The following is a 26,828-nucleotide window of genomic DNA, read 5'->3' as shown; positions in this document are numbered from 1 at the left end:
ATGAAAAAGTATCACGTGAAGTAGAGCCTAGTGTAATAGATATCCCAAACTCTTGTTGTTATAATAAATAAATAAAAAAATAAAACCTAAATAAAACCTTCCATGTGCTCTATTCATATTTTTCAGTAATTTGCTCGGGCCAGTAATACTGAATGCATGTTATATGCAAACCCTACATGTGCTGCAGTTGCTTTGGTCTCTCGCCTTCTTGTCGGTGTCACGTTCATATTCATGACTGCCCATATTTATCGTCCTAAAACACTGCATTGCGCAAATAACCTGTTATACTAACATTTAAAATGATTTCCTTAATATGAAAACGTGTGTTTGGAGGCAAAAGCCAATCTCCATTTGAGGCATTCTTTCTCCCTAGAATCAGAACGTAAACCAAGAATACCTGGCATTAGTCATCGATTTTTTCATTCGACCCTCCACCTAAGATGAAATAAGAGGTGTAAGTATTGAAAAAGAAGAAATAAAGTCACATATTCTGTAAAGTATATCTCGAAACAAATTCAACTTAAAGACTATCAAATAAGAGACGTTCAGGAAGGTGTCATGTGAACGGAATATGCAAAGATTAGTAATGTTCTTATATGCCAGTAACTATAAGAAAAGATCATGAGAAAAGATCCCTTAAATATTAAACACTGGGAGGGAGGGTAGACAGCAGAAGCAAGAAGAACTACAATCCTGCAGCCTGTGGAACAAAAACCACATTCACAGAAAGATAGACAAGATGAAAAGGCAGAGGGCTATGTACCAGATGAAGGAACAAGATAAAACCCCAGAGAAACAATTAAGTGAAATGGAGATAGGCAACATTCCAGAAAAAGAATTCAGAATAATGATAGTGAAGAGGATCCAGGACCTCAGAAAAAAGAATGGAGGCAAAGATCAAGAAGATGCAAGAAATATTTAAGAAAGATCTTGAAGAATTAAAGAACAAACAAACAGAGATGAACAATACAATAACTGAAATGAAAACTACACTAGAAAGAACCAATAGCAGAATAACTGAGGCAGAAGAACGGATAAGTGACCTGGAAGACAGAATGGTGGAATTCCCTGCTGCAGAACAGAATAAAGAAAAAAGAATGAAAAGCAATGAAGACAGCCTAAGAGACCTCTGGGACAACATTAAATGCAACAACATTCACATTATAGGGGTCCCAGAAGGAGAAGAGAGAGAGAAAGGACCCGAGAAAATATTTGAAGAGATTATAGTCAAAAACTTCCCTAACATGGGAAAGCAAATAGCCACCCAGGTCCAGGAAATGCAGAGAGTCCCATACAGGATAAACCCAAGGAGAACCACACTGAGACACATAGTAATCAAGTTGGCAAAAATTAAAGACAAAGAAAAATTATTGAAAGCAGCAAGGGAAAAATGACAAATAACATACAAGGGAACTCCCATAAGGTTAACAGCTGATTTCTCAGCAGAAACTCTACAAGCCAGAAGGGAGTGGCATGATATACTTAAAGTGATGAAAGGGAAGAACCTACAACCAAGATTACTCTACCCAGCAAGGATCTCATTCAGATTTGATGGAGAAATCAAAAGCTTTACAGACAAGCGAAAGCTAAGAGAATTCACCACCACCAAACCAGCTCTACAACAAATGTTAAAGGAACTTCTCTAAGTGGGAAACACAAGAGAAGAAAAGGACCTACAAAAACAAACCCAAGGGCTTCCCTGGTGGTGCAGTGGTTGAGAATCTGCCTGCTAATGCAGGGGACACGGGTTCGAGCCCTGGTCTGGGAGGATCCCACATGCCATGGAGCAACTAGGCCCGTGAGCCACAACTACTGAGCCTGCGCGTCTGGAGCCTGTGCTCCGCAGCAAGAGAGGCCGCGATAGTGAGAGGCCCACACACCACGATGAAGAGTGGCCCCCGCTTGCCACAACTAGAGAAAGCCCTCGCACAGAAACGAAGACCCAACACAGCAAAAATAAATAAATTAATTAATAAACTCCTACCCCCAACACCTAAAAAAAAAAAAAAAAACCACTACATACTTCTCTCTCTCTCTTTAAATAAAAAACAAAATAAACCCCAAAACAATCAAGGAAATGAAAATAGGAACATACATATCAATAATTACCTTAAACGTGAATGGATTAAATGCTCCAACCAAAAGACACAGGCTCGCTGAATGAATACAAGAACAAGACCCATATATATGCTGTCTACAAGAGACCCACTTCAGACCTAGGGACACATACAGACTGAAAGTGAAGGGCTGGAAAAGATATTCCATGCAAATGGAAATCAAAAGAAAGCTAGAGTAGCAATACTCATATCTGATAAAATAGACTTTAAAATAAAGAATGTTATAAGAGACAAGGAAGGATACTACGTAATGATCAAGGGATCAATCCAAGAAGATATAACAATTATAAATATATATGCACCCAACATAGGAGCACCTCAATACATAAGGCAACTGCTAACAGCTCTAAAAGAGGAAATCGACAGTAACACAGTAATAGTGGGGGACTTTAACATCTCACTTACACCAATGGACAGATCATCCAGAGAGAAAATTAATAAGGAAACAGAAGCTTTAAATGACACAATAGACCAGATAGATTTAATTGATATTTATAGGACATTCCATCCAAAATCAGCAGATTAGTTTAGAATTTCTTCTCAAGTGCGCACAGAACATTCTCCAGGATAGATCACATTTTGGGTCACAAATCAAGCCTCAGTAAATTTAAGAAAATTGAAATCATATCACGCATCTTTTCTGACCACAAGGCTATGAGATTAGAAATGAATTACAGGGAAAAAAACGTAAAAAACACAAACACATGGAGGCAAAACAATACATTACTAAATAACCAAGAGATCACTGAAGAAATCAGAGGAAATCAAAAAATACCTAGAGACAAATGACAATGAAAACACGACGATCCAAGACCAATGGAATGCACCAAAAGCAGTTCTAAGAGGGAAGTTTATAGCTATACAAGCCTACCTCAAGGAACAAGAAAAACCTCAAATAAACAATCTAACGTTACACCTAAAGGAACTAGAGAAAGAAGAACAAACAAAACCCAAAGTTAGCAGAACGAAAGAAATCATAAAGATCAGAGCAGAAATAAATGAAATAGAAAGAAAACAATAGCAAAGATCAGTAACACTAAAATCTGGTTCTTTGAGAAGATAAACAAATTTCATAAACCATTAGCCAGACTCATCAAGAAAAAGCGGGAGAGGACTCAAATCAATAAAATTAGAAATGAAAAAGGAGAAGTAACAACAGACACCACAGAAATAAAAAGTATCCTAAGAGATTACTACAAGCAACTCTATGCCAATAAAATGGACAACCTGGAAGAAATGGACACATTCTTAGAAAGGTATAACCTTCCAAGACTGAACCAGGAAGAAATAGAAAATATGAACAGACCAATCACAAGTAATGAAACCTGTGATTAAAAATCTTCCAACAAACAAAACTCCAAGACCAGATGGCTTCACAGGTGAATTCTATCAAACATTTAGAGAAGAGCTAACACCCATCCTTCTCAAACTCTTCCAAAAAATTGCAGAGAAAGGAACACTCCCAAACTCATTCTATGAGGCCAACATCATCCTGATACCAAAAGCAGACAAAGATACTACAAAAAAAGAAAAATACAGACCCAAATCACTGATGAATATAGATGCAAAAATCCTCAACAAAATACTAGCAAACAGAATCCAACAACACATTAAAAGGATCATACACCATGATCAAGTGGGATTTATCCCAGGGATGCAAGGATTCTTCAATATATGCAAATCAATCAATGCGATACACCATATTAACAAATTAAAGAATAAACACCATATGATCATCTCAGTAGATGCAGAAGAAGCTTTTGACAGAATTCAACACCCATTTATGATAAAAACTCTCCGGAAAGTGGGCATAGAGGGAACCTACCTCAACATAATAAAGGCCATGTATGACAAACCCACAGCAAACATCATTCTCAATGGTGAAAAACTGAAAGCATTTCCTCTAAGATCAGGAACAAGACAAGGATGTCCACTCTCACCACTATTATTCAACATAGTTTTGGAAGTCCTAGCCATGGCAGTCAGAGAAGAAAAAGAAATAAAAGGAATCCAAATTGGAAAAGAAGAAGTAAAACTGTCACTGTTTGCAGATGACATGATACTATACATAGAGAATCCTACAGATGCCACCAGAAAACTACTAGAGCTAATCAATGAATTTGGTAAAGTTGCAGGATACAAAATTAATGCACAGAAATCTCTTGCATTCCTGTACATTAATGATGAAAAATCTGAAAGAGAAATTAAGGAAACACTCCCATTTACCATTGCAACAAAAAGAATAAACTACCTAGGAATAAACCTACCTAGGGAGACAGAAGACCTGTATACAGAAAACTAAGACACTGCTGAAAGAAATTAAAGATTATCCCAACAGATGGAGATATATACCATGTTCTTGGATTGGAAAAATCAATATTGTGAAAATGACTATACTACCTAAAGCAATCTACAGATTCAATGCAATCCCTATCAAATTACCAATGGCATTTTTTAGAGAACTAGAACAAAAAATCTTAAAATTTGAATGGAGACACAAAAGACCCTGAATAGCCAAAGCAGTCTTGAGGGAAAAAAATGGAGCTGGAGGAATCAGGCTCCCTGACTTTAGACTATACTACAAAGTGACAGTAATCAAGACAATATGGTATGGGCACAAAAACAGAAATATACATCAATGGAACAGGATAGAAAGCCCAGAGATAAACCCACACACATGGTCAACTAATCTATGACAAAGGAGGCGAAGATATACAGTGGAGAAAACACAGTCTCTTTAATAAGCGGTGCTGGGAAAACTGGACAGCTACATATAAAAGAATGAAATTAGAACACTCCCTAACACCATACACAAAAATAAACTCAAAATGGATTAGAGATCTAAATGTAAGACCAGGCACTATAAAGCTCTTAGAGGAAAACATAGGAAGAACACTCTTTGACATAAATCACAGCAAAATCTTTTTTGATCCACCTCCTAGAGTAATGGAAATAAGAACAAAAATAAACAAATGGGACCTAATGAAACTTCAGAGCTTTTGCACAGCAAAGGAAATCATAAACAAGATGAAAAGACAACCCCCAGAATGGGAGAGAATATTTGCAAATGAGTCATCGGACAAAGGATTAATCTCCAAAATATATAAACAGCTCATGCAGCTCAATATTAAAAAAAAAAACAACCCAATTCAAAAATGGGCAGAAGACCTAAATAGACATTTCTCCAACAAAGACATACAGATGGCCAAGAAGTGCGTGAAATTTGCTCAACATCACTAATTATTAGAGAAATGCAAATCAAAACTACAGTGAGGTTCACCTCACGCTAGTTAGAATGGGCATCGTCAGAAAATCTACAAACAACAAATGCTGGAGAGGGTGTGGAGAAAAGGGAACCGTCTTGCACTGTTGGTGGGAATGTAAATTGATACAGCCACTATGGAGAATGGTATGGAGGTTCCTTAAAAAACTAAAAATAGAATTACCATATGATCCAGCAATCCCAGTACTGGGCATATACCCAGAGAAAACTATAATTCAGAAAGACACATGCACCCCAATGTTCATTGCAGCACTATTTACAATAGCCAGGTCATGGAAACAACCCAAATGCCCATCAACAGACGAATGGATAAAGAAGTTGTGGTATATATATATACAGTGGAATATTAGCCATAAAAAGGAACGAAATTGGGTCATCTGTAGAGACGTGGATGCATCTAGAGATGGCCATACAGAGTGAAGTAAGTCAGAAAGAGAAAAACAAATATCGTATATTAACGCGTGTATGTGGAATCTAGAAAAATGGTACAGATGAACTGGTTTGCAGGGCAGAAATTGAGACACAGATGCAGAGAACAAACGTATGGAAACCAAGGGGGGAAAGCGGCGGGGGGTGGGGGTGGGGGTGTGATGAATTGGGAGATTGGGATTGACATATATACACTGATGTGTATAAAATGGATGACTAATAAGAAAAAAAAAATGAAAACGGAGCTGTTGGAAGGTTTTGCTCGGAGGAGCGGCCTTACTGCTGTTTTAAACGGATCACTCTGGTTGTTGTGTCGCAAATAGACTGTAGGGTTCGAGAGTGAAACCAAGGAGACCAGTTTGGAGCTGGTTGAAGCAATCCAAGCAAGAGGTAGTGTAGCTTACACCACTAGGGATAAGGAATAGGGGGAAATGGTTGGATTCTGGATTTTTTTTGAAAGTAGAGTTAACAATTTCCTGACAGATTGGATATGAGATGCGAAGAAAAGAGAGAAATCAAGCAGAACTTTGGAGTTGCCATCACTGACCCCGGGAAATCTGTCAGTGGAGTATCCTAGTCTCCAAGTGTCTTTACAAATAATATTTCATACCATCCAAGCGAATCAACAGCCTCTGCATTGGCTGGAGGAACCTGGATGCAACCTGGGATTCAAAGGGTGTGCCCAGGCCCTCCCTTTGCTAGTTTAAAACCATTTCCTAAGTCCTGTGTACTTGTACTCTGTCTCCCTTTTTTCTCTCCCCTCCCTTGCTCTCCCTCTCTTCCCGTCTTCCAACCCCAAAAGGTCCTTCAAGCTCCAGAAACATCCTAGAAAATCCTTCCAGGTGTTGAAGGACTTCTGTTATTGGACTCTGCTGCCTCCTCAGCCCATGTCGCTGTTATTCCCTCGTGCTGCCACGAGGTGGCAGTGCACTGCTAAACATTGCACTGTTGGGACCTGCATTACTTCTCAGTAGAGGGGGGTAGGGCTGAACTTTATTTATTTATTTTTTTTGTTTTCGTTTTGGTTTTGCGGTACGCGGGCCTCTCACTGTTGTGGCTTCTCCCGTTGCGGAGCACAGGCTCCGGACGCGCAGGCTCAGCGGCCATGGCTCACGGGCCCAGCCGCTCTGCTGCATGTGGGATCTTCCCGGACCGGGGTACGAACTCGTGTCCCCTGCATCGGCAGGCGGACTCTCAACCACTGTGCCACCAGGGAAGCCCAGGGCTGAGCTTTAGAATGGGCTGATATATCACAGACAAATCTGGCTTGGGGAAGATGAGGAGAGATTGTCTCCAATTCTTTTTTTAGAAACATCATATATCCTTGCTAGGGTTGATTTTCCTTTCTTGAGTTTGAAAAGGCTCTATATGGCTTTCTAGCAGTCTTTCCACGTAGAGAGTGTTTTTATTTAAAGACTTTATTCATCAAACACCTTGCTGAGGTTGTAGTACTGGTGTATTTGTTTTATATGCTCTTCTTTGTTCGAGACAGGTAGAACAGCTCCCTAGAAGCCTTCCCAAAAGTAAAATCCTTCTTGAAAATCAGAAGTGGATATTGATTGAGTAGTTTCTATATGCAGAATTTGGGCTACGTTTTATGAAGAAGTAAGGAAAGGAAGTGCCCTTTGTGTGAAGTTTTTTGTTGCAATTGGAGAGGCAAAAGCATGAACACTGGAAACCTTAGGAATTAATTAATAAAAGTGTTACTGGGCAGTGCTAGTGACTAAAAAATAATAAAGGCACCAGGTACCTCTGGAGCCTGGAATGCACGGTGGGGCTGAAAAGAAGCCTTTTGGTTGAAGTCTGCCTGTAGACCAGTTAGGTTCCCAGCCCCTCTGCCCTACGCTGATAGAAAACCCAAGATTTACCCACTGGAAAAGTTGAATAAAGAGGTTTTGGCTTTAGGAACAACAAGCCAAATTATGAATGGGGTAAGACATTGCTCTGAAAACCTAGGGTTTAAGGAATGTAAGTAACTACGCCTGTCTCCACAACACACACCACTAAGGTCTCCTTTCCAATCAGTTCATGTATTTACCCCAGGTAGGGGATGAAAGATCAGCTTTGAAGCAAATGCTTTGCTCAGGAGAAGAGAACTATAGATTCCAACAGTTGGGATTTCCCCCAATGAAGTGGTCAAGTCCTGACTATTTTTATCCTTTACTTGACAAGTTCTACCCAGCACACAGAGCTTCTGTCTTCCTTCTAGTGCCTCATTCTTTAATAGGAACCAGGGTTTCTCAGACTCGGTACTGTTGACTTTTTGGGCCACATAAATCTCATTGGAAAGCCGTCCTCTGCACTGTGGGATGTTTAGCAGCATCCCTGGCCTCTACCACTAGAGGCCAGTAACACCCATCCCTTTCCCACCCCCTCACTCCCAAAAATGTGACGGGTGACCAAAAATGTCTCCCGTCCTTGCCAAATGTCCTTGGGGGGAGAAATCTCCCCCTCTTCCTTGAGAACTACTGGTTTGAACCGGCATCCACAGACTACCAGCCATTGGAGGAAAGTCCCATTCATAAGAGAAAGCAAAACAGGGAAAGGAACTTTGAGAAAAGGAATGTGTGGGGCTGGGGGATGGGTATTAAAGGAAAGCAGTATCCTCAGAGAAATGAGAGGACATTGTGTCTTAAAAAAAAAAATGAGATCTATTCTTTTTAAATCCTCACAGAATAAGAAAGACCTTTGGCTATTAAAATTGTAACTATAGGAATAAAAAAAAATTGGAAGATCATATACAAGAGCTCTGTTGTAAATCAGAACCAAAAATAAAAACAATAGAGGAAACGTAAGAAAATTAAATAATTAAACTGGATTTTGGCGGTGTACTATCTAAAAAGAACAAGGACATGGGAAAAATTTTTTTAAAACAAGTGAAGACCGAAGCAGAGTTCCCAGCACTGGAAGGACATAACCTTCAAACTAAAGGACTATCCCCAGCCTAGTTAAACTGTAGTCACAATAAGATATATCATCATACTATTTCAGAACTAGTGATAAAGAGAAGAATTCCAAAAACATCCAGAAAGGGGGTTCTAATGACATTCAGAATGACAGTGGAGAAATGTCCTCAAACGGATTCCCCATATACCCTTTCACAGAGGATGTGCTCCACCAAAACAAGGGAAACCCAAGAAGGAGGAAGACTCCAGTCCCAGAATCTGGGCGCCAGCCCAAGAGAGCAGCAAGGGGATTTCTCAGGATGGCAGTGAAGGGAGTTCCAGTGTGAAGACAGCCATGTTCAACAGGCCTCGAGAGAGAAAAGGCAGTGCTGCTTTGAATGCAGAGGAGGGAGTGGCAGGAGATTGGGAAAGCAGTTGGTTAAATTACAAGAGGAGAAATTATTTCAATTGTAGAAACCTGAGACCATCTTAGAGTGTTTTCAGTTGCAGAAAGGATTTAAGTGATCTGACTATCTTTTAAGGTTATACAGAGAGGGTATAGGGATCATTTTGAGTTATGAATAGTGGTTCATTTTTGGTTTTGTTTGAACATTTTCTGTGTTTTCTAAGTTATAATTAGAAAACAATGCAAGTTTTTTTGTTTGTTTTTTTGAAGAAACAAAGCTGAGAAGAGATAAAAGCCCCAGTGGAAGTAATAATTTTCTAAATAACCCACATATCATCAGCACTAATATTTTGGGACTAGTATAATTATATAATTATGTTTTGGAAGCATATTAGTTTTTCTTTTACTTTAATAAATAAAGATCTTTTGGTTTCATCTTTTAGCCCATATGTATGTATGATTCAGTGACAGTTTCGTGATTGCAGGGTTTATCTGTCAGTACTTCTGAAATTAGCATGATGCGCTTCCATTTAACAACACCTGCTATTTTCCACCAGGTGGGCTGCTCACTTCACACAGTGAACTAAGACTGTGTTTAACTGCTGAGACTTCTGAATCGAATGCTAATGCATTTGGTATCTCTCTTTCATAATTCCCAAGCAATTCTAGAAGAAATAAGTTTGTGAACTATGTAATTGCAGTTGTGGGGTTTTGTTTCAGTTTCTAAATTGTGTATAACAACTTATAGTTTAACATTTTTACCTTTTTAGTGTGTGACTAATGTATATATGCACTTTTCCTCTTTATAATGGACCTTAACTATATTCAGTTATAGGTAAAAGTAAAAAAAAAATCTCTAATTTGGAAGATGATCATTCTAGATGTGTGAAAAATAGAAAGTATTTGAAATTTATTGCACATAGAGATCCTGTGATGTGGCTGTTTCAGTGAATAAATGATTATTTTCAGATAGATGTTATATATGGTTCTAAAGTATTTTAAGTAGCTTAATCTCTTAAATTCCTTCCCAAATCTTAGTTTTCCCATCCTCCATCTCTACAACAAAGGCATGTTAGGTTAAACTTTCTTTGAATCAGATTCTGAATTGATGGTATTGAAATAGCTGTGAATAATGTCTTGCAGTTATTTCAGCTTTAAGGTAATTTGACCATTTTCCCTGTGCCAGTGAAATTTGTATGGGATTCTTACAACATGCAGAGCTAGTAACATTTTGCAATATGGTGCTATTGTTTCTCTTTTAAAGCTAATTAAAGACATTCTAATAACCAATGTTTGAATTTAAACATTTCCATAAATAGCGTATTTTTAAAATGAAAACTTATGGGCCCAAACATACAATAATTTCTTTTTTGTTGTACATACAATAATTTCTTTTTTGTTGTTGTCACAAAATCAGGATGTGGCCTGTTTCCTTTGATCCTTCCTTTTGCACAAATGGAGATTTTTTTGGTCTCTTTTAGCCTTTAAGCTCCAAGAAATAATTCTGGAGCCAGTAGTTACAATCCTTCCAGGGACAACATAATTCTGAGCGCTACAAGTAGTGAGGATGACTGGTGGTGGTTTTAGTCAGGATTGACCAATGAGCTGAGTGCTAGAAGGAAGCATAAGTGGAATAGCGGGTGCAGAGGGTGTTCACTTGTCCTTCAAGGATGTGAAAGATGCTCGAATCATGGTAGAGGGTGAAGTGCCATGAAGTGACCTGTGATGAAGGTTCCAGGCTGGGTCCTGCTCAGATAACCAGCTCTGTCACCTTGGGCGAGTTAGCCTCTCTGGACCTAAGTCTCTCACTGTGAAACAAGGAGGCCTGGCTGAGATCAGGGATCCTCAGCTAGCATCCTTGATCCCACAACTGGTTGTCAAGTCGGACTTGTCAAAGACAAGCGAGGCTGCTGCTCCAGACCAGGCCACCCTGGGACCTGTCAGCGCCTGCCTGGAATCTAGATTTCCCAACACTGCCTTTTCTGAGATTCCCAGTTGTCTTGCTCTGTCTGCCCACCTGCCAAGTGAATTCATTGCCTAAGTTCCCAGTACAAACCCCTGTCTATCCCATTTCAACCTGACAATTACCTGTACATATTCTCTAATATGGATATATTTTGTACTTAGAGAGTGTTTCACTGACTCACAAAATTATGCTCAAAACTGAACCACAGTGAATAACGATATGCTCTCAGTCTGTTGCCCCTTTTACCATTCACTCCCCTAAAAACCTGAGAGTCACCCCAAGCTCCCCAGCCTCCTTAAATCTCTGCTCCCCGCTGTTTGCCCTCTCCAGTCCTTCAGCTTAGTGTTGTAAGTATCCTTTAGGCCAGCAGTCCCCAATCTTTCTGGCACCAGGGACCAGTTTCGTGGAAGACACTTTTTCCGCGGGGGGCGGGTGGGGGCAGATGGCTCAGGCGGTAAGGCGAGCGACGGGAGCGGCCCACTCACCTCCTGCTGTGCGGCCCGGTTCCTAACAGGCCACAGACTAGCACCGGTCCGTGGCCCGGGGGTTGGGGACCCCTGCTTCAGGCCTTCAACGTCATTCCCCTGGCATGTTTCAGTGATCTCTCAAATGATTTTCCTCCTCTGGTTGAGTTGCCACCCTTCTGTCTATTCTGTTCGTAACTGCCAGAGTGGTATTTCTTGAAAGCAGATCTGACTACAGTACTCTCCTTTTTTAACATCCTTCAGTAACTCCTCTTTGCCTTTAGATTTGAGTACATACTCTTTAGCATGGCTTTGAAGGCCCTACCTCTCCAGCTCCATTTTCTGCTGCTCTGTCCTCTTTACATGCCAAAATATAGTTCCCCAGATAATTCCATGCCATTTCATGTCTCTCTGCTGTGAACACGCCAGAAGAACCCTTTTTCTTCCTCTGCTATACCTGGTAAATGTCATATTCTTCCAAGTTAGATAAAGTATCTCTTCTATAGAGCCTGACTGGGTTTATCAAAGTATAATTCATCATTTCTTACTTGGTGCTAACATTATATTTAATAATGATGTCTCTTATCGTATCAGTCTCTCTGATTGCAATTATTTGTTGTCCTGTGTTGTCCTACCAGACTGCAGTGAGTTCTTTATAAACGTCTTATTTACCCTTGTGCTCCTAGCCCAGTTTCTGTCACCTGGTAGGTGCTCTTGGGAGTATATCTGTGCTCACAATGAAGAATACAGTTCTAATAGCCAGCACTGTAAAGACTTGTTGCATCTATGATTTTAATATCTTTTCCTTTTTAAGAAGAGGAAAGCAGTCTTTAAATTCATACCATTTTTAGGGACTTCCCTGGTGGTCCAGGGGTTAAGACTTCACGCTCCCAATTGCAGGGGGCCTGGGTTCAATCCCTGGTCTGGGAACTAGATCCCGCATGCCGCAACTAAGAGCCCGTGTGCCGCAACTAAAGATCCTGCGTGTGGCAATCCCGCGTGCCACAACTAAGACCCGGTGCAGCCAGATAAGTAAATAATATTTTTAAAATAAATAATTAATACCATTTTAAAGCTAAAAGGAAGGGTATTTCAACTGCAAGTGACGTAAAACTAAACTCAAAACTGGCTTGAACAATAAAGAGCATTTTTTGACTTAACGAAATGGGAAAAATTCAGTGTTGTTTCTGGCAAGACTTGGTCCAGCTGCCCAGGGAGGCCACCAAGGATAGTGGTGTGTCTGCTCTATCCTCTGCAGCATCCTCCCGTCAGGCTCCCCGGTGCTGCCTCCAGCAGCTCCAGGCTCTTCCCTCAGGGCAGCAAAAAGCATTAGCGCCTCCTGGCTTCATATCTTTGCACTAAAGGTCTAAGGAAGAAGAAGCTCTCTTACAGCATGTAGGAGAGGGAGAGGTGAAGCTTCTTTTTCCCAGAAATCCCAGAAAATGTCTCCTGCCTGATGGTCTCCAACTGGGTTATATTCACATCTTTCAGCAAATCATCATAGCCACAGATGAGTGTTGTTCCATGGTGCTTAAGCCATTCCAGTCCTACTCTTGGAGCTACAGGTTAGGGGTTAAGGAGACAGGGGCTGAAATCCCACCAAAACCATCTGGCTGAGAAGGTGAGCAAGGGTGAGTTACCCAAAGGAAAAATTGGATTATTTCTTACAAAAGAAAGGGGCGATAAAAGGCTGGAAAGAGGAATACTAATATTCATTATGAAGGACTTTAGAAATCTTTTGTGCCAGACTCCCCTAAGTGTTTCAAGAACAAACTTCTTTTTTATTTCCCTGAAGCCTGAGACCTCCAGGCAAGGAAGAGCTTCTCAAGGTAAAGTGAGGAGTGGCCCCAAGTCGTGAGGCAGGCCTGGAACAGCGGTCTTTAAATTTCATACCATTTTAAAGGTAAAAGGAAGCCTGTCTCTGACAAGACAGGCTTGAGAACCAGTAGTGGGGTCATGATGGCTAGTGGAGGATCTCTGATCTCAGCCAGGCCTCCTTGCTTCACAGTGAGAGACTTGAGGTCCAGAGCGGCTAACTCACCCAAGGTGACAGAGCTGGTTATCTGAGCAGGACCCAGCCTGGAACCCACGGCTCGTTCATCCCAAGACACTTCATGGTACCTCGTCATCACCTACGTTGAAGTGGGCAGCTACCAAGTTCTTGAAGGACATGCATATAAAGACTGTTTTTGGGTGGTAAATTATGGTCATCTTGATTTCAGAATGATTGGGTGAATCATCTAGCATGCTTGTACTATATATTGTACTTTTCATTATTTTTAAAAAAGCAGTTATGAAGGAAAACTGAAACCATTTTTGGTTGAATGAAATTTTACCATTTTCATTTTGTCTTGTTTCCAAGATTCTGCAACAGCGTGGCATTCACTAAATAATAAATGTATTGTATGTTTCAGTGTGTGGTAACAGCAGAGAATGACTTCATAGACCACTTGACCTGCTCTGTTGTGGTTTATGATGCCATTTGGATTCCTTGGTGGAATTATTTCCATCTGAATCACTATAAACTTCTATTTAGTTTGTCACAAATCTAAGGCCAGATATGTCTGTGGTTTTCAGCAGTGATGTAATTCTGAAAGATACTGTGAAAGTTACAAGTTGTCATATACTATTAGCATTTAACTCAGTGTTTCACATAATTCCAGACAAACTAGAAGCTTGAAAAAAATCCATTTCTCCACATTATTTTTTTTTACTCTTAGACAGTCTACCTTTGCTGTCTGTCTTGCCACTGTGGGTTTGGTTATGCATCCATCAAGTACGTGTGGGGAACGCTGGGAGGCTCTGTGGGCATACACAGTAATGTAGGACACGGTCCCTGCCACTTCTTAATTAGGAAGCTTGTATAGATAGACAGAAAGGATGTTTCATTAACTACATGGTGGAGAGAGAATAAGAGAGAAAGAGTCTTTCTTCTCTTTTATGTGACTGCCAATTGTGTGAAACAGACTGGATCACGTTGCAAGATGTGCACATACTGCAGGGTATACACATTGACCTGCACAGAAAGCAAGGACTCAACTAAAGCATACTTTCCCAGTCGGCTGCCAGGTAGGAGCAACAGCAAAACAACAGAACTTACCAGAAGGGACTTGGGGGCCTAAGCTTCAACAGAAAAGTCTGAAGATTTCTAAGCCCCCCCCCTTTTTTTTTCTGGTTTTTTTTCCACAGAGAGGCTTGCGGGCAGAGGAGGGAGTCATTGGTGACAGTGGTAGGCGGGGGAGCGGTGCCAAACCTATAGCGCAGAGCAGGGCACAAAGCACAGAGAGGTGAGAGGAGGCCAGCGGCCCAATTCCCATAGAGCAGGTAGAGACACAGCACACTCGGGGTTGAAGGCTGTGAGCTATAGGGCTGGTGAGTTACAAAGCAGAGAAGGGAAAGGAAATGGGTCAGGATGGGTGGTTGGCTATCACAGAAACCACAGGCAGCCGGAAGCACAGCTCCAGAGGAAGCTGGCTCAACTCACTGTGTGTTGGAGGGGGCAGGCTTCTCAGCAGGGAGGCACAGGCATCAGGAACAGCCTTCATGAAGGTGAGTCAGCAGCCTATTTCAGGACACGTGGAAAGCCTGGGTTCAGGTCCTAGCTCTTCCACTTGCTGGCTCTGTCCCCGCGGGAAGGTTCAGATGCCTCACCTGTGAAGTGAGAAGTTTCGATTAATTGGTCTCTTACATTCCTGAGATATTATGAGATAAGGAGTTCGCATCTTCCCCAGCATAGACGACAGACTGAACTTCTAGAAACTGTAATGACAGTCATTGATCTATTCAGCGAGTAGGGATGAGCACCCATGACGTGTGAAACACCATTCTGCGCATCAGGATCACAGCAGGCAGCGAGATGAAGTCCTTTCCTCTCACGGAGCTTACGTTCTGGGGAGAGAGGCAGACAGCAATCAGACAAACTATAAATGAGCAAGTTAATTTGAGTTACCAATAAATTGCTGTGAAGATGGTAAAATGAGACAGTGCGGTGGAGGGCAACCATGTTTTGGGGGTAGGGGATGGTTGGGGAGAACTGCATCCTCTCTGAGGAGATAATGTTGAAGCGAGAGCTGACTTGTAGGAAGGAGCTTCCTATGAGACAGTCTGGGAGCAGGGCAGACAGCTCAGAATGAGCAGAAAAGGCCCTCAGGAAGGAATGAGTCTGACACATTCAAACAGCAGAAAGAAGACCCGTGTGGTTGGAGGGAGTGAGCAGGGAGCGGCTAGAGACATAAGCCAGCGCCAGACTACATGGGACCTTGGAGGCAGTTGTAAGAAACCTGGATCTTATCCCAAGTGCAGTGGTGAGCCTTTGGAGGGTTTTAAGCGGGAGAAAGAAAGATCTGCTGTACATTATAAAAAGATCGCTCTGGAGATTCTGTAAAGAATAAAATGAAGGGGAGCAAGAGAAGCAGAGATGACTTGAGAGGCAATTGCAATAGTCACAGTGAGAGGTGGTGGTGGCTTGGACCATGAGAGTAGCAGGGATGTTGGGAATAGATGGGTAGGTAGGAGTGTGTGTAGAGGTTTTGGAAGAAGGAAACATGGGGACAGTTTTTATAGGCATACTGTTTTTATTAGTCTGTACCTCTGCCTTGAGGAAACTGCCCCTGACCCTCTTTTATGTCCTATTTATGGGATGCAGGACACAAAGGATGTTTCGTCCATCATTTTACCCCCTGACCCCCATCACCAGACCCAAAATTTGGTTTCAAAAATTTCAAAAATTTGGCAAATATGATAGTTCAGTTTTGAGTTGTTACAGAAAAGCCTAGTGAATAGAGGCATACCAAAACAAGTATGTATTTCTTGCCCCAGTAGAATGGATTATTGAGGGCCAGTTTAGCAGCCCACAGTATTTGTAGAAGGAAGAGCTTTCCCTGGGTCTCTATAAGAATCCAGGAAAAGACTGACCCTGCTTGGGTCATGTGGCCACTCTGAAACCAAATGTTGGGCCTGGAGAAGACCAAAATACAAGCATTCCATTGATAATTTTTCTTCACTGACTTCTTTATATATTTGATTACCTTCTAAAACTATATAAAGTAATAAAAACTCTCTTAAGGTTTTGTCATGGCCTGGTTCTCAGTATTTCTTCTAGGTGATACAGGACATCAGATACCCTAGCACCCACTTCTGTGTATCAGGCATAGCTCTTCTGAGGGCTCTGTCCCTATCAAGGTGGCCCCAGGTTTCCATCCGCCTGACTGCACCCCCGCATAGCAGGTTTAATACAGACCCAGTGGGCATAGAAGTTTTCAAGAAGTTTTAGGTGTACAGTGGAAGGCTCTGGTCGTGTTAACCTAGCAGACTCCCTTTCCCTTTGTGCTCAGACCTCAAAGCCTCAGGACAGTCTTCTCTCTTGGACTGATTTTCTGGGGAGAGGACCCACAAGGGCTGAGAAGTTCCTTGAGGCCCTCTAGGCTGTGTATCTAGGACACATTGATGGGGAGGGCGCGTTTGTCTTTGGTTCCTTCTCATCTCCCCTTAGGGTTTGGTGCCTCCTGACTCTGGCTGTTTATAAACTCTCAATACCCTGCTTTGCTCTGGCATTTTCCCTCTTGCCCCAGGAATTCCATCCGTTCAGTTCAACCCATTTATTGAGTGGACCTTACAAATAAGGCCCCAGGTTAAGCACTGTGAAATTACCTCCTTTGTGTCCTTTCTGCATTCCCAGTCTAAGAACATCTCAGGTAGGTGACAGGAAGATTGAGTTATTTTATATTAATATGCAAAAACATATTGAATCATTTATTCAATAAATATATATTGCGCACCAACTGTAAACCAAATACTCTTACAAGCACTGAGATTGCAACGATCAAAGTTCCTGGCATTCTCAGGTAAGTTATATTCTCGTGGAGGTATCAGTAAATAAACATATAATATGCCAGTAGAGGAAATAGAGTAATTTTAAAACAAAAAGCAAGCTTGGTGATGGAGGAGAGAGGAGTGTCTGTACAGGTGGGAAGAGCAGGGTTATTTAGAAAGGTCAGTCGGGTAAGGTACCTCTGAGAACTGATCTGGTGGGGGAATGGGTGGGAAGAGGCTTGGATTTGGAGAGAAGTCTCTTTTTTGGTAGCATTTCCAGTTCCCTGAACTTATTATCAAAACGACATAATGTGGCGAAGACTTAGATGGGGTTTGGAGGTATAGGCCTCTCTAGCGTAGAGCCATAAGCCAGAGAGGGGTACCATATGGACCCTGCCCCCCGTCCCTGGTCTCCTGCCAGTCAGGGTCATGGTTCTGACCCCTTGCCTGGCTCGGTCCTCACCACCCGCATTTCCCCATGCTGGTCACCAACTCTCTGTTTTCCTGTTTATCTCACTGGTAGGACTTCCAGCTTGGATTTCTTCCCAGCTACCACTTAGACTCTTGTCCTTGATGGTAATGTAGATTCTTGCATCACCTTGCCTTGGGCTATTCTGAGTAAATTTCCTTCCCTATCACTAGGAAGAACCTACTCCTTGCCCACCCTGTGGGTAACCATATACTTTATCATTTAAAGTGGGATACTTCTGAGAGCAGAAGGGAGCACTATTAATAATTATGCCAGGACTACAGACATAAACTGGGACCATCCTGTGTAAACTGGGTGGTGGGTCACTGTATGCATGAGGTCATTGGCTCAGTTAGCTCCAGCCCGCAAGTGGAACCAAGACTCCCCTCCCCAGCCTAGCATCTGATCTGAAGGCTGAGGCTGGGCTCCTTCCATGGTGCAGCCAGAAGTCAGAAGACAGATCATCACTCTTCAGTCACTACCTTGTTTGCTCACCCTCAGGCCTGTTTTTCTAGTCTCCATCTAGGAGGACCCTCAGGTCGCACCCCAGAACATGCCTCCACTAGTTTCCATCCTTCTGGGACTGGACTGGAGACTTCTAGAACCCACTTTCTCTGCTTCCTCAGGCTGCTCCCCGGGACGAGATGTAGTCTTTTCTTCCACGTCCAAGTCTAAGAGAGCTGTCTCCAGACCCTTGCGTAGGCCCTACCAGGCTTTTGTGTTTGCCTCTCTGGAGCTCAGATGGAGTCAGGGGAGCTGGGCTTCCAGAGCCAGAGTCAGGCTGACCACCCCTTCCAGCCCCTCAGGACACTAAAAATACCCAAAAATACTGTTCATTGCTTCTTTACATAGCTATAAGCAAAGAAGATGTGGTGTGTATATATATACAATGGAATGCTACTCAGCCGTAAAAAAAAGAATGAAATAATGCCCTTTGCAGCAACATAGAGATTATTATACTAAGTGAAGTAAGTCAGAAAGAGACAAATACCATATGATATCACTTATATATGGAATCTAAAATATGACACAAATGAACGTATCTACGAAAAAGACTCAGATATAGAGAACAGATTTGTGGTTGCCAAGGGGGGAGGGGGAGGGGAGAGGGATGGATTGGCAGTTTGGGATTAGCTGATTCAAAGTGTTATATGTAGAATGGATAAACAACAAGTCCTACTATATAGAACAGGGAGCTACATTTAGTATCCTGTGATAAACCATAATGGAAAAGAATATGAAAGAGAATATGTATAACTGAATCACTTTGCTCTACAGCAGAAATTAACACAACATTGTAAATCAACTAAACTTCAATAAAATAAAAATTTTTTTAAAGTTATATGCTCACAGCTTTAAAAGATTCAAGGGACATGGTAGACACCCATGGTTTTTTAAAGAAAATATTACAGATATTAAGATCAGGCCTCAAATTTTTGAAGTAACACTGAAAAATCCTTTATAATGAGACCGTACTGGGTTATTTTCACTATAATAATACTGACATCTTATTGGAGTCAAATGTATTTTGTAGTACAGGTCCACAATCTCTGATCTGAAATCCTAGAAAGCTCGGAAAACTGAGGGAGGAAAAAAAAGTTCCAAGTTTGTCACAAGTTTATTTGACAGTAAAACCTGGTTTGAATTGGCACGAGGAGTATAGTCTTTATCCCACTTAGTGTGAATGTTCGTGTTTTGCTATAGAAATGTTAATGTGTTTGGTTACTTCTCCAAACTTCAGCGGTGGATATTATGTACTATACGGTATATGTCCTGTATTACCTGTTCGAAATACTTCTGATCCAGAAGGTTTCTGATGAGGCATTTTGGCTCTCTAGTGCTGAAACCAAGCAAGGCCTGGTACCCACTGTACCTGGTACCCTGGTACCCACTGTACCCACAGTGCAGAAGGCCAAACTCTGACAGCCAAGAGTTTGCAGCAAAGTAAGGGTTTATTGCAAGGGGCCAAGCAAGAGTGTGGGAGACAAGCCTCAGATCCACTCCCACTTGGTCTTTGAGTTAGGGATTTTTTTTTTTTTAAAGGGATGAACAAAGGCTGGGATTAATCATCTTGTGACGTTTCTTCATCATAGTTTTCGGGAGTCCGGATGTTCTGGTTTTTGAGGCTCAGACCAGGTGGTCCGTGGCTCACGGGTCTGTCAGCTCATCTTGCCCTGGAGAACCAACCTGGATTTGTGTGTTAATGATGATATATATAATAGCAATTTTAGTGCATTAACGATGTTATGGACAACAGCAATTTTAGTCATCTGACTGTGGTGGATAAGTGTTCAGTTAGCACAGCACAGAGGTCAGAGGGGACAAGAAAGGGAATAAAGATTTGGATAGAGAGATTAATCATAAGCTCAGTAAGGAAACTCAGTGTTAGGGGGGCTCAGTTTCAGTACTGTTTTACCCATTACATGTTTTTAAATTAATAATCTCCACAAATGAGGCAAGCACAAACTTCCAACAAGATTCCTTACAAGTTTGCCCCCATTTGGATACTGCCCCTTGTATGGTCTATAGTTTGGGAAGTATTCAGTATTATTTTCTAGTTGAACATTTAGTACCTTAATCCTTTGGAAGAAAAAAAACCATTGATACAATAAATGATTAATAAATAAATAAAAATAGTGGATAACATATTGAGTCCAGATCTTTCTTTCCCCACTGGTGTAGTATGGAAGGAAGAGGGACTGTCCATCATATGTGAAACAGAGTGGTCACGTGTGCAGCCCATTTTCGTGTTTTCTTTTTCTGCGGTACGCGGGCCTCTCACTGTTGTGGCCTCTCCCATTGCGGAGCACAGGCTCCGGATGCACAGGCTCCGGATGCGCAGGCTCAGCGGCCATGGCTCACGGGCCTAGCCGCTCCGTGGCTTGTGGGATCTTCCTGGACCGGGGCACGAACCCGTGTCCCCTGCATCGGCAGGCGGACTCTCAACCACTGTGCCACCAGGGAAGCCCTCGTTTTCATCTTTATAGGAGCTACACAGATGCCCTCCTGGAGCATAACAGAAGCCTCCACACACAATCTCACACCTTTTTCTAAATTTGAAAAAACTTAGGACCAGTAGTTTTGTGTCTTGCACTAGTTTAGGAAAAGGTTTTTCTGTTCTTTTCTCTAGGAGCATATTGTTCCTCAAGGCCAAAGGTGGGGGGATGGGGAGAGGACTGTATTAGGTATTTAGTCCTTTACTCTCTGACTCAACGTTTGTGGTAGCCAGGCTGCAAGGAACTCCCAGCGATTCTCACCTTCTGGTATTCAGTTCCCTGTGTAATCCCTTCCACATCATATACAGTTTGTGGCAAACAGTTCCAGATTTTCTTCATGCAAATACTGATATGTGTACCATTGTGTATACAAACACACACAGCTGTGTGATTTGTTAATACACGCTGGATCATATTAAACATACTGTCCTGCAACGTGTATATTCACTTTAACAACTTATCTGGGCACATCTTCCATATCTGTTCATATAAATCTATGTCATTTGTTCATGTGTCTCCATATATTTTATTGTATGGACTCCTCCAATCCCTGTTGGAGGATATTTGGGCTGTTTCCAATTTCCACAAATACAAACAGTGATAAAGTAGATAGCATGTGGGTAAATCTGTGGGATGTATTTCTGGTAGCAGTAATGCTGGATCACAAGTAGACACACTTAAAATTCTGATAGATATTCCTAAATTGCCCTCCCCAAAAGTTGTTCTAATGTATTTGCCCAGGGAATGTAAATGTCTATTTCCTTACATCCTCAAAAACGCTGAGTATCCACAGTCTCTACCAGCTAGGTAGGTGAAAAATGACTCATTGCTTTCTTTTGTGTTTAATTGTTAACAATCTTTTCAAATGCGTATTGGCTGTTTGTGTTTCTTCTGTTTGGAATTGTCTGTCCATCTCCTTTGCCCATCTTGATACTAGGTTACTTATACTGATTTGTAAGGACTCTTTGTATATAAGTATGTTAAGGTCTTTGCCTGAAACATATTTTATAGAAAATTTCCCCCAGCTTATTGTCAACACTGACTTTTAACATCTTGAATCATATTCAGGAACTTTTTGTCATAACCCAGTGATGTGTGTTGTATAAAGCATGAAAAAGGCTTTATAACTTAGTTTAAAAATATTTCCAATGAAAATTAAAATTGAGAGAGCATTTCCTGTTTGTACAAATGTTAACTGTTTCTATGTTTAACTTCAGCGTCACTGGCCCAGTTGATTTGCATTTTCACTCTTTCCTTCTAGTTTACCGAATACTATATTCACCGCATTCCCAGAAGCCGGGAGGTCCAGCAGTCCTGGCTGTCCACGGTACTCACCACCTTGTACTCTATGTGGCTCTCCTTCCCCCTGACTCACCGAGTGAAGCCAGATTTGGTACGTATGAGCATCGGAGGCGAGAGAAGGTCACTCTCCTGTGGATCCTTCATTAGTAACAGGACATATTGTTTTCTTGAACAGCTTCCATTCGTCAGCGTGCCAGATACTATACCAGACCTTTTACTAACATGTGCTAAAATTTATTTCAATGCACTTTGCTCAAAGGGGTGGGAAATTTGTCTTCCATTTCTAGCTATAACTTGAACTCTAAACTTGCCCTTTTCTCCCCTCTGTCTCATGGCAATAGGGACTAACCCAGCACTATCTTTAAGCAATTTGTGCTGCTAGCCACCTGTGGTTTCTAAGCCAACGTCATGTGCTTGCCTGTCAGCCAGAGAAGAGCCAGTTTTTTTTATTCCTTTTCAGTACTCTTTTTATTTTGCCAAAACTCTGTTACCAATACTCTGTAATGGCCTGTATGGGAAAAGAATCTAAAAAAGTGGATATGTGTATTTGTATAACTGATACACTTTGCTCTACACCTGAAACTAACACAACAACTAACACAACATTGTAAATCAATTATACCCCAATGAATTTTTTTTTTAAGTTAGCAATCTAGTAGGCACAAAAAAACAGAAACAAAAACAAAAAGCTCTGTTACCAGAAAATGCTATGCAGTGGGCAGAATGTCATACACACTCAAGTTTTTATAGGAAAGTAGTACAGAAAATAGAAATGTGAAGGCTTTAGTGCACTGTATTAAACCTTACCTTCCTTATCTATAAAAGTCTTAAGTTCTCTGTGGTCTTTAGGATGAAGTTCTATTACTAAATGCTAAATGCACTTCAGTAGGCAATGCAGATCAGCAGATATGTTATCACAGTAGTATACACAGTACTTAAATAATGCTCTCATTCCTGTTTAAGGCAGAATCCATTAATCTGCATAGCCTTAAAGAAACCCTTTATTTGCTTTCCATATACATGAGTTCTGGCACAGTGGATGTTATTCTCATGAATAATTGAACAAAAATGCCTTTAGCTACCATGATTTTGAAAGATCTCTATCAGTTTGGTCATTGCCTTTCACCAGCTGGATTGCAATTCAGGTCCCTCCCTTGGATGAGAATTTAAAAATCTGAATTGTCTACGTGAATATTTTAGATTGTTTTTAAAAGCTATAATTTACAAACAGTGAAACGCATAGATCTTAAGTATATAGTTTGGCCACATCTCTATCAAGATATAGAACATTTCCATCACCCCACCTGCTCCTTCCCAAGCAGCCACTTTCTGGTGATTTCTATCACCATAGATTAATTTTGCTTATATTTATTTTTAAATTTTTGACAGAATAAGTTTATCTCACAGTCTCCAACCACATTTTAAGAGTGTGGAACTCAGATGTTTTCCTAAAAGATCATTACTACTCTTAAAGATTTAATTATTTTTGAAACTTAAGAGACAAAATGGAAGGAAGAAAAAAAGTCTTCACATTTTTAGCTGGAAATTTGGGGTTTACATTTACTAAATCACTGGGGGCATGACCACTGTCAGTGGCAGCAGCCATGTTGAATGTGGTGACTTTGGGACTCTAAGGTGTGAAGGTGAGAAGGAAGTAGTGACATGATGGCTGATGTCTGCTGTGGACATGGAGGAGCTCTGGTGACGGCCCTGCCTAAGTATTTTGATACCCTTGTAGTAGGAAGAGTAACCGATGGGGCATTAAGACACTTGGTCCCAGGCTCACTTTGGCTTTTATTTTATTTTAGTTCCCTTCTGGGCATCATTCTCTACCTTAAAACAAAAGGATTGGACCAGATGTCCTCTCAGTTTCCTTCAAACTTAGTCTAAAATTTTATGAGTGCCATAAATTTGCCTATAAAGAGTGGAAGGGAAAAAAAAGACTATTATGTTTCTAAAGGAATAAAAAGGGAAAAGGGGGGAAATGTGAAATACTTATTTCTGTTTTAAACTGAGTCTTCAAAATTATTTCAAACCTGAACATTATCCAGTCAGTTGCTTTGATGTGGCTGGCTTCACAAAATGAACTCCCACGTAATGAAATTCCCTTATACACACACACAAAGTTAATGGTTAAGAACAACATGCAGATCTCTCCTGTATTCATCCTTGGCTTTCTTTTTTTAAAATTGTAAATGGCACTAATTTCATTTTTCTTTTTGAATATTTTTGCCTTTTTTAAATTGAAGTATAGTTGATTTATAGTGTTGTGTTAGTTTCAGGTATACAGCAAAGTGATTCAGTTATACATATGTATATATTCTTTTTCAGATTCTTTTCCATTATAGGTTATTACAAGATATTGAATATAGTTCCCTGTGCTATACAGTAGGACCTTGTTGTTCATCTGTTTTATATATAGTAGTTTGTATCTGTTAACCCCAAACTAATTTATCCTTCCCCCCCTCCCTTCCCCTTTGGTAACCATAAGATTGTTTTCTATGTCTGTGAGTCTGTTTCTATTTTGTAAGTAAGTTCATTTGTATCATTTTTTTAGATTCCACAAATAAGTGATATCATATGGTATTTGTCTTTCTCTGTCTGACTTACTTCACTTAGTATGTGATAATCTCTAGGTCTATTCATGATGCTGCAAATGGCATTATTTCATTCTTTTTTATGGCTGAGCAATATTCCGTTGTATATATATGCCACATCTTCTTTATCCATTCATCTGTTGATGGACACTTACATTGCTTCCACATCTTGGCTATCATACATAGCGCTGCTATGAACATTGGGGTGCATGTATCTTTTCAAATTAAAGTTTTCGTCTTTTCTGGATATATGCCCAGGAGTGGAATTGCTGGATCATATGGCAACTCTATTTTTAGTTTTTTAAGGAACCTCCTTACTGTTTTCCCACCAACAGTGTAGGAGGGTTCCCTTTTCTCCACACCCTATCCAGCATTTATTATTTGTAGACTTTTTGACGATGGCCATTCTGACTAGTGTGAGTTTTGATTTGCATTTCTCTGGTAATTAGCCGTGTTGAGCATCTTTTCATGTACCTGTTGGCCATCTGTATGTCTTCCTTGGAGGATTGTCTCTTTAGATCTTCTCATTCTTTTTGACTGGGTTGTTTGTTTTTTTGTATATGAGCTGTTTGTATATTTTTGAAATTAAGCCCTTGTCGGTCGCATTGTTTGTGAATATTTTCTCCCAGTATGTAGATTGTCTTTTTGTTTTGTTTATGGTTTCCTTTGCTGTGCAAAGGCCTATAAGTTTGATTGGGTCCCATTTGTTTATTTTTGCTTTTATTTCTATTGCCTTGGGAGACTGACCTAAGAAAACATTGCTACAATTTATGTCAGAGAATGTTTTCCCTATGTTATTTTCTAGGAGCTTTATGGTATCATGTCTTATATTTAAGTCTTTAAGCCATTTTGAGTTTATTTTTATGTATGGTATGACGGTGTGTTCTAACTTCATTGATTTACCTGCAGCTGTCCAGCTTTCCCAATACCACTTGCTGTAGGGACTGTCTTTTCTCCATTGTATGTTCTTGCCTCCTTTGTCAAAAATTAATTGACCATAGGTGCCTGCGTTTATTTCTGGGGGCTCTATTCTGTTCCATTGATCCATATGTCTGTTTTTGTGCATCCTTAGCTTTCTTATGATTTTCATCAAAATTTCTTCTTTACTTCTTAAAAAAAAAAAAAAAACATTTTTAGAAACTATAGTACCATCAGACTTTAAATTACTTGAGTTGTCTGAACAACCAGGTGACTTTCTGCTTCTCTTTAACTGTATGCACCTGGGCCGGTAAGTCTGTTCTCCATTCAACTGTCTCTGTGCCTCATTTTGTCATCTATAAAATATAAATAAAGTCACTTTCCTTGTTGTTTCAGAGCAAATGCTGAATAATAGAACATTTCAATGTTTTTTAAATGGAAATTCCATCCAGTATGTACTAGCTAACATTTATTGAGCACACTTACATGTACCAGACCTAGTCCTAAGTACTGGCATTCATGCTATATGAGGTGGGTAGTACTGTTATGCACATTTAATGGAGGAGGGAAGTGAGGCTTTGTGAGACAGGAAGTTACTTGCCTAGAGTGTATGCACAATCAGTAAATAACAGAGCTAGGTCTAGCATCCAGGTCTTTCTGATTCCAAAACCCAAGGCCTTAACCACTGGACTGTATGCCACCATTTCTGGCTCACCATGGAAGATGTGTTCATTCATTCAGGCTAATTAAGAATCAGTTAATAGGGCTTCCCTGGTGGCGCAGTGGTTGAGAGTCCGCCTGCCGATGTAGGGGACACAGGTTCGTGCCCTGGTCCGGGAAGATCCCACGTGCCACGGAGCAGCTGGGCCTGTGAGCCATGGCCGCTGAGCCTGCACGTCCGGAGCCTGTGCTCCACAATGGGAGAGGCCACAACAGTGAGAGGCCTGCATACCGCAAAAAAAAAAAAAAAAAAGAATCAGTTAATAAATTACTTTTAAAATAAATTACATTAAGCATCACTCCCTCTAAATAAGAGTGTAAAATTTAAATAGATCCCAACAGATCAAATTAAGTATCTGCTTTAGTAGATTTAACAAAGCCTGATCTAATTGAATAATAATAATAGTATATATTTCAAAATTAAGTGTCATGTATATTTGTCAACATAGAATTTTTTTTTTTTTT

The 26,828-nt window shown here is 40.7% G+C and overlaps 1 protein-coding gene across 4 annotated transcripts in view; it reads left to right on the top strand.

Moving 5' to 3' along the window:
* Positions 1-26,828, top strand: part of ALG14 (ALG14 UDP-N-acetylglucosaminyltransferase subunit) — a 104,608-nt gene that overhangs the window by 20,434 nt on the left and 57,346 nt on the right. For all 4 annotated transcript variants that reach the window (XM_027114399.1, XM_027114396.1, XM_027114397.1 and 1 more), the window contains exon 3: positions 22,088-22,219. In XM_027114399.1, the coding sequence (XP_026970200.1) occupies positions 22,088-22,219 (132 nt within the window). The remainder of the gene's footprint in view (positions 1-22,087; positions 22,220-26,828) is intronic.

This window comes from Aethalodelphis obliquidens, unplaced genomic scaffold (genome assembly GCF_003676395.1).
Source record: "Aethalodelphis obliquidens isolate GAN/ISIS:26980383/991018 unplaced genomic scaffold, ASM367639v1 scaffold13, whole genome shotgun sequence".
In the NCBI taxonomy this organism is placed as follows: domain Eukaryota; kingdom Metazoa; phylum Chordata; class Mammalia; order Artiodactyla; family Delphinidae; genus Aethalodelphis; species Aethalodelphis obliquidens.
This window is presented reverse-complemented; position numbering and strand designations above follow the sequence as displayed.